This window comes from Buceros rhinoceros, unplaced genomic scaffold (genome assembly GCF_000710305.1).
Source record: "Buceros rhinoceros silvestris isolate BGI_N320 unplaced genomic scaffold, ASM71030v1 scaffold7531, whole genome shotgun sequence".
Lineage (NCBI taxonomy): Eukaryota > Metazoa > Chordata > Aves > Bucerotiformes > Bucerotidae > Buceros > Buceros rhinoceros.
This window is the reverse complement of record NW_010393628.1, coordinates 72,218-81,022: the sequence shown is the minus strand read 5'-3', so window position 1 is coordinate 81,022 and position 8,805 is coordinate 72,218. Positions and strand designations below refer to the sequence as shown.

General features: G+C 41.2%; 1 protein-coding gene across 1 annotated transcript in view; it reads left to right on the top strand.

Annotated features, from left to right (window-relative positions):
* ADAMTS18 (ADAM metallopeptidase with thrombospondin type 1 motif, 18) overlaps positions 1 to 8,805 on the top strand; it is an 80,103-nt gene that overhangs the window by 63,646 nt on the left and 7,652 nt on the right. Inside the window, exons 17-19 of the mRNA XM_010144918.1 lie at positions 262 to 403; positions 1,972 to 2,098; positions 6,602 to 6,806. Of these exons, the coding sequence (XP_010143220.1) occupies positions 262 to 403; positions 1,972 to 2,098; positions 6,602 to 6,806 (474 nt within the window). The remainder of the gene's footprint in view (positions 1 to 261; positions 404 to 1,971; positions 2,099 to 6,601; positions 6,807 to 8,805) is intronic.

The following is an 8,805-nucleotide window of genomic DNA, read 5'->3' as shown; positions in this document are numbered from 1 at the left end:
CTGAACCGTGTGTTTCTGCACTCTTCTGTTACATGTCCTGCAGGCGTTAGTCCAAGCAAACACTTTGCTGTTTAGGAATTACTTTGAAGGTTTTTAGTTTATCGAAGTATTAGATCTTCTGAAAATTCTTTCAACGTGGTGTGTCTAAATATGTGCATATCATGTTCAGTTCACCTTCCTTCTGAATGACAGAATCCTTTTCTTTTTTTATAACCCCCTCCCCTTCTTTTTTGTAAACAACCCCCAAATACCCCTCTATAGATCCTGTTGCAAGGCAAAAATCCTGGGATTGCATGGGAATATACATTTTCCAAAACCAACAGTGGAAACAAAACAGCTCTCAAAACCCACAGCTACTCCTGGGTGACGGTGCAGTCAGAGTGCTCAGCTACCTGTGGTGGTGGTAGGTAACCTTCCAATTGCCAATCCTTTCCTTTTTCATTTTGTTCAAGCACCTCAAACATTTCAGCTGCCTTTAATTTTGCAAATGTCTATCAATACATACAGCGGGTTACACTGAACACTTGGTCCTTATTTTTTTATCTGACAATTTATAACATAGATGAAGTAACTTAATACTTCCTTTATAGAAAAGAAAAAAAAAGTCATGCCAGTCTCAATTCATGTCACTTACGGTGACTCAGTGCTTTTCCTTTAGGTCAATCCGTACACATATGACGGCTTGCTATTGAGATGACGTGAGAATTAAGTATGTGCTTCGATGCTGTAATTTGGGAACGTAGAAAGATATCAAATAATGAGTAAAATCTATCTTATCCGTAAAGAGGAGTTGAAAACTAAAATATTATCAAGACTTTTATTTGACAGTTGCACCCTGATCTTCTCACTGTTTAATTACAAATATTTGAGTTCTGCCAGGTCGAAGTCTGAAATTCTATATAAGCTAAGGATTTCTTATTCCCACATTTCTCTAGCTGTTTGCTTTGTGCAGACAATCTGTTTGTTTTTCTAAATCCTGGATGTTCTGTCAGTGAAAGTCATTCTGGGGTGTAATGAAAGCAGAAAACTGGCATTTGGACAATCCTGCAAAAAGAAATGAGAATTAAAATTTCAGTGGTCTTTAAATTGGAACTGGGTCATATAAATAAGACCATATGATGCAGTTGTCTTTAGTACCAAAGAACAGGACTGGGTGACCAAGGAAATGCCGCGTTATGCTCCCGTATTGCAAAAAAGTCCAGGTGAAATTCAGGAATATCTTGCCAGTGTGTTGTCAGACTTCACAGCATCTTAATAAAGTGTTTATGGAAGGAAGGTTCCGGAGCACTGCAGATATAAAATAGGACAGCTGGATTGTTCTTGCTTCCCTTTAAAACAAATGGAGGTTGCAGCATGGATATAAAGATGACAGAAACACCCGCGTTCCTAAATTTTACTGTCTGTGCCCAACGAACCATATGTGAAGTGTATGATCCATCTCAATTAAATATAAACCTATATTTACATAAACCTATTAAATATAAAATCACTTTGTCTCTTAAGGCATTTGTAGTCCTCTCTGTAACCTGTGTCGACGGTGACACCAGGCAGAGTTTAGGTACAGGAACCTGCAGATCATGTGTGTGTGTGTATGTGTGTATACATACATATATATATCTCCTGCAAAAAGTTGCAAAATGTTTTGTTGGCCTTGGCGAGTGCAGGAGGAGAGCCCTAAGCGAGCACTACTAGTTTCTGCAGGGAATTAGGATTTGAAGAATTATTCATTTTTGCTGGGGGAGGATTCTGCAAATATGCTGTTTATAACTAAAATGTTTCATCTGATTTCAACAGTACCTGTGTTACTGAGAAGGAAATTAATGTGAAAAACATGTTGCCAAATGAAATCCTATTTTATTTAGTTCAACTCAGTGGAACTGTACCAAGGACGAGCTTGGACTTGTTTAGTTACAGTTCTTCCCTACTGCTTTTTCTCTTTATTTTACTGTACTTTTTCTAATACTTCCATAGGACACCTTACAGCAAAAGCAATTTGTTTAGAAGATCATCGTACACGAGTTAATTCCTCCCTTTGTGGCCCAAGGACAAAGCCTTTAAGTGAAACAAAACTATGCAACGCTAACCCCTGCCCAGCCTAGTAAGTTTTCTTTATTTTTATACCTTTTCACTGTGCTTTATGATTGAGTTTGCCACAAAAGAAGACCTCTCTGACAGGCACACGGATCACAGAGTCTGCTAGACGAACTCACTGTTATGCTGTAACATAAACCAGTAGTTGTTTAAGATGTTAGCTGCGTAGGCTTCTGCCCAATGATAATAATAGAGGCGGTACTTCTAATGTTGCTAAGCAAGACCTCCTGAGGATTGCTCGCAGCTCTGTCACCATGCTGGGGTTAGCTATGTGACACTGAGTAAATCCAAGTTACTTAGAGGCCTGTTCTGTCACCTTTACTCACCTTGAATCAATAAGTCCATTTCCTGAGTAAAGTGCTACTCCCCGTGTGGAGGCTTGGCCCCCTGACTCAGATTCCACAGATTAGATTAGGTTAAAAGAATCTTGTGAAGTGTAATTAGTGATTTTCAGAGAAAATGTCCCACAGAGTATTCTGATACCAAGAAGAGGCCTGTCTAAACCAAATAAATCGTCAGCAGTGCTCCTGGTGCCCACAAAAATAAATATGAAGACGTTGTCTATGTGAACAATCTTACTTTCTGACAGACATAAGAAAGGTGAGATGCAAAGGAAGACACTGACTTGCAGATAAGCATTTAGAATCCAGCTGGTCTAAATCAATAGAGCCCCTTTAAAACAAGGGAGTTCCACTGATTTATAGTAGCTGTAGTAGGGGTCCTTTGGAAAAAAAATGTTGTGTGCTCAGATAATTAAACACAGTGTTATGTGGCTGAGATATAAATGGGTAGATTTAAGGACACATTGGCCATCTTTCTTGTGCTGTTTTTTTCCTGCTTTTGCATTCCTGGCTTTGCAACCTTAGTGTTACTTTAATTTTACACTAAAGATCAGAGAAGCTTTGCTATGCTGGACAAGACATTCTGACTTCCAGAACAGGAGGTTTTCTGAAGTAGTATGTTGGAAAGATTGAGAGTGTTGCAGTGGGAAATACAGACAGTTGAAGATGCAGTGAAGCACGCAGGCAGCAGAAGGCAGAGGGAAAGGAGGAAAACTCTGGAGCTGGTGTCATCTGCTGGTTTTACTCTGCGCTGATAAAAGCAATAGGCAGTAAAAGCAATTAACTAAGCCTGCGCCCATACTTCATAAAATAACACATTTAACAAAGCTTAATAGGAAGCATTCCTCAGCTCCCCCTGTCCAGGAGAGGATGATGAGGCAAAGCAAAATGATGTGTATGTTCTGCAGTGGCTTTGTTTTCACTTAAAAATCCGTAGTTTGCAGTATGTTGAACATACGAAAAAATAGTCCAGTAATAGTTTTGGAATTTCCTGCAAAATTTAAAGATTACAGCAGAGTACACAAAATCCAAATGGCAAATTATACACCATGACCACAAAACGATAGAGATAAGGTTTAAATAACGGTAACATGTGACAGGAGAGCCCCATGTTCCTGCTTCAGCAGTTTCTTTAGATTGCGTTTAGCCACATGATTTTCTCAATACCAATTTTCAGTAATCCCTGTAGCCAAACACAATCTTTTCATACTCAAATTATCTTCTGCCAGAGCTATTTTTATCCAATGAACTCAGTATCGTGTACACAGAAATGTGCTGTCTATGAAGTTCCCAGGAGCCCTTTTTAAGCTGTTTACTCTTACCTTTGCTTTGATGTGGCGTTACTACGCTGTAAAGTTTCACCAAAATCGTAGTCATTTCTATGGACCACACACAAAATTTCCATTTCTACTAACCAGGGATCCTGATGTATTGTGAACATCCACTGTTACACCTATCACTGAAAGTGCTCAATACCCATTTTGACACACTGTGCATTCATGCTGAAATTGCTCTGATATTCTTAGATTTATGACTTTAAAACACAATTAATGACTTGAACTCTCAAAAGAATACAAAAAGAAAAAAACCATAAAAGCCCCAGTCACCTCTAGGGAAAAACAATTCAACTCTCTAATTAATTATTTTTAAAAACCTTAGGATAAATTAATGTACGGAGGATCTACATGTAGGACCATGTCTAAAGTTAACAGACTGCCATTCTGCTGAGTGAAACGATGCCAGAATATCTGCTGAGGAATCTGCCCAGAAAGTCACGGCATGTAACACTTCTCATAAAACTGAGGCTGCCAAAATAAAAAAAACGTAGTATTAATAAATACCATGGAGGACACAAAGAACACTTAACAGCCAGCAAACAAAGCGAAACAGAGTATGGTTGGCATAACAGGCAAGGGAAGGACGTGAATAATAGATGAGATACAAGCGTGTCAGTTTTGTGACTTAAAAGAGGCTCCAGACTCACAAAGGGCAGTGAGGAATAATTACTGCATGAGAACAAAGACTTATTAGTCTGAGTAGGAACAAACTACTGTCCCAGCAGTAAGAACACAGAAAGGCATTGGTGCTGCACACTGTTGTTGTTGGATTTCAGAGCTGCCAAATCTGGTCATAATTATTTAGTTATTTGAGCTAATGAAAGATACTCTTGGATCACAGCCCAGATAATCCTGGAAAATGGCAGTTTACTAGAGGACATTAAAGTAGGTTTATTGCCCTGTCCTCTGTGAAGAGGGAAGCTTTCCGGGCAGTTATGGTGAATAAACTCCTCTGAAAATGAACACTTCTGGTTGCTCTACCAGTCACTGTTGTCAGAAACATAAAGGCAAACTAATTAAAAGAAGTTGCAAAATGGATAAAACTGTAACTTTTATCCAGAAGTTTGTATTGCAATAGGCCAAATATTCATAAATCAAGCAAGAAGGAAACTTCTGACTTGTTCTGGAATTACATAACTAGTGACTTTTCACATTAATATTTCTTTGTCCTTAAATTAGTGGTTTTTATATTGCCCACTGCTTTTGGCAGTTACTGAAGTAACTAGACCAAAGTTGGGATCTCTTCTATTCCCAAAGGGACTCTTCCAAAACAGGCTTTTTATACATTTTCTACAAATGACAGTTAGCTTTGTTTTCAGGCAGATGTGAACAGACAGGCAAATGGGATGCTGTTCATCTTTCAGACAGTAAGAAAAGGGAAAAAAAAAGACTTTCTTGTCATAAAATCCATATGTAAGCAGCTATTCCAGTGGTCCCAGGACTGATGCTGTGAGAGCTGTGGAAGCAGGATAGGCCAAGCAGTTGGATATGAGAACCTTTTTTTGTGGCAGAAATTATTAAAAAATTGTAAAACTGCTGTTTTAGTTGCTTTAGTTTAATCTCAGTGCTAAGTCTTTGAGTAAGAGACATTCGTAATGTCCTTTGTCTCTTCACTTCTGTTCTCCTGTCTAGTTATTTATGGGCTTATGCTTCAAGGACCAACACTTGGTTGTGTTGTTTGCAAGGTGTTCCACAAAAACTGGGGTCTCCTCAGTGCCTCAGTAACAGAAGCACTGAGCAGCTATTGACATTCCAAAACAGAACCTACCCTAAGCAGTGGGCAGTAGTTCTTCAGGCTGTGGGCAACCTCAGTGACATGATGCATAACTGAAGCACGCTGGTGACTGGAGCAGAGGTTGGCCCATCAGCTTTCGCTGGTTAAATTTCCTCTCTTTTATTTAGCTCCTTCATCATCTGTCTGCCAAATTTATTAGTCTGAGGATGTTTAAATCCTCAAGACACTAATAATAACAGGACTGCTGATTTTAGCATGCAAGTTCTTTTTTGTGAATGGAGGCCAGTAAGGTTTGACATAAATATCACAGGATAGCCCCATGCCAGCATTTGTTGCTCTTTGTGAGTGAATCTACACACAAATGCACTGGGAGGTACATGCTCAGTAAACTGGTCCCATTCCTGCCCTGCCATGCCAACTTTTTCCTTATGTCAGCTCAGGTGAATCTTCCTCCTCCACTCTGTCTTCTGAGAGAGCTGTAAAAAGGAAAAACATAACAACAAAGGACAGAACTTTCCAGTAGTTGCACTGTAGCGATTTACAGAGCTCTGTCTGTCTCTTTGGCTTCTTCCTGTGCCTCGGATCTGTCAGTCTAGTTGGAGGGCTCTTCAGCAGCTAAAGTGACAAAAGTGATCGTCCTGCCATTTCTTTGGAAAAGACTTTTCCTGTTTTAGAGAGATTTTTTCAATTAAAACCAGAGGCGTGGTTAAAAAGGAATGGTGATTTGTTAGCCAGACCCTTAGATCTTCCAGATACTCCCCCAGCTTCAATGGCAGCATCTCTTTCAGCCCCCACGGAATTCCAGATTCCAGGTCAGATTCATAGGCAAGCTGGTTCTGGTAGATGAGAACTGTACCTAAGTAATACTGGTTTTTCTCGTTGTGTGACTTACATTTCATCCCCAGCAAAATGATCCATGCTTTGAAGACGAGGTAGGTAACTATGGCTTTTTGATTGCTTGAACAGGTATCAGCACCTCAGGAGAGCAGGCAGAGCAGAATCCCTGAACAATTCACATTTGATAGGGGGCTCCTATGTAATGATTTTATAAAGCTAATTAGACTCCCGTGTTTCTAACATACATTTTCTCCTTCAAGCTGGTCAACAGGCGAGTGGAGTGCATGCAGCAAATCTTGTGGAGGAGGGCAACAAAGCCGTCTCATTCAGTGTGTCCAGAAAAGGGCTTTCCAAAGAGAGGAGGTAGCGGCCCATTCCCTGTGTCCTGTCAGCACCCCTGCGCAGGTGCAGATATGCAACAGTCAGGACTGCCCACCTGAGTGGAGCCCTGGCCTGTGGTCTCAGGTAATCTGGAGAAAAAAATTACATTTTTGTCTGCTGGCAAAATGCAAATATTGCCCAAAACTCTGCTCATAAAGAAGACTAGTGCAAACATTGTGAAGATCAGCATTTTGCAAGTGGCTCTATCAATGAAAACAATATGTAAACTGTGTATGAATTTTAACCAGCCTTCCTAAGTGCTTGGGCAGAGGTACTTGCCAGAAGTGGACACGATGTGTCACTCTTGGTACCTACAAATGGATGGATACTTTTTTTGGTTTGGTAACTCAAGGCTCTATGAATTCTTCAAAGCCATTAACCCCCTCTGAGATGACTTCCCAGAGCAATGTTAAGTTTTCTGAGATGACAGACAATCAAGGAATGAAGAAACAGTTGGGGTTAGAGTTGCATATTAATGTCCAAACATATGGGAATTGTGGGTCACTAAATCTGTGATTACACATGCGCTAATCACTTCTGTACTTTTGTTTGAGTAACTACTCTACTCCAAGCAGGGTGCTGCCGCAGTTAATTGCCATGAGGGACACAAGGTCCCTGGGCAGATTCCTGTGTGTACACACCCTGCTTTACAGACCTGTGAACTCCCCGACATTAACCCGTCCTGGGTCAGAAAACACACACGCACACACACACAGGCTTACACAAAACTCATCTGTGCTCTTTCTTCACTGCTGTTGATGCTGGACCCTCCAGGACTCCCGTTCTTGGCAGGCCCCGGCCACCCCATCCCGGGTCTGTGATGTCCGGAGGTAGAGCAGCGACTCTTTCACACGGGCACCCCCTTGCCATGGGGAAGGAGCTTGCGTGCCCTTGTGAGGTTGAGAGCTCTGCTCGTGGTGGCATGTGCCTCTGGTGGGGTCTCCCAAGCCAGACAGGTCTCAACTGAAGGGTCAGACAAGTGTATCCACGGGCAGGGTGGGCTCACTAGCCTTTGGGCAGCCATCCTAGGAGAAGGACAACTCTGACTCCAAACCCGGGCAGATGGAGCTCGTTGAGCCCTGTGAGGCTCCATCTCAGAGAAGGACACTCTAACCAAACCTACGACCCGAGGACTTCGCTGTCACTGTCCAGGCTCGCTAGGCCCTGGCAGATGAACCTCAGGTGTAAAGGGTGGAGTCAGTTCCGCACACGCTGCGCCTCACCTAAAAAACCCACTGCACAGGCCCAGAGGGTGCACTCATTGCTTGCAGTGAGCGTGGGAAAAGCCTGTCCCAGATCTTCGTTCGCGAAGCCAAGCCATGATGATGATGATTGATGCTGGAATAAACTGTTAGTGGAAGGATAAATGAAATGCTGTGAAATCTGGGATTTGAGAGAGAGCGGACACTACACTTACAGCAAAAGTAGCGACATTATTTTTATTTCTCCATCTTCATTTAGTGAGCTTCAAGGTGGATTTAATTTACTGAAAAATCTTATTACTTCTGTGTACACCTCCTGGTACTGTCACTCTTCAGGTGTTCAAGAACATCTTGACCTAGGAATTCCCAGCTGAGTAGCACAAGCTGTGTCTCCAGGGAATGCCCTGTGCTGCACTATGACAGATCCAATAGTTCAATGTAACAGAGCTTTAGCACTCAAACTTTCTCTTCCAGTGTTTGTGAAGGAAACCTTAGTGTGGCAGGAGATTACAAAAAACAGGAATGATGATTAGATACTTAAAAAGGAAGAACAAAGTCTTCAAACACACTCACAGTTTCAAACTTCCCTTCCTCTAAAATTAAAATTAAAAAAATTATTCATTTTCCTCCTCTTTAGGAGGTGTAGAGTTGGGATTTTCAAGTATCTCTTCCAGTGTTTGTGAAGGAAACCTTAGTGTGGCAGGAGATTACAAAAAACAGGAATGATGATTAGATACTTAAAAAGGAAGAACAAAGTCTTCAAACACACTCACAGTTTCAAACTTCCCTTCCTCTAAAATTAAAATTAAAAAAATTATTCATTTTCCTCCTCTTTAGGAGGTGTAGAGTTGGGATTTTCAAGTAAGCCTGTGAAAATTAAG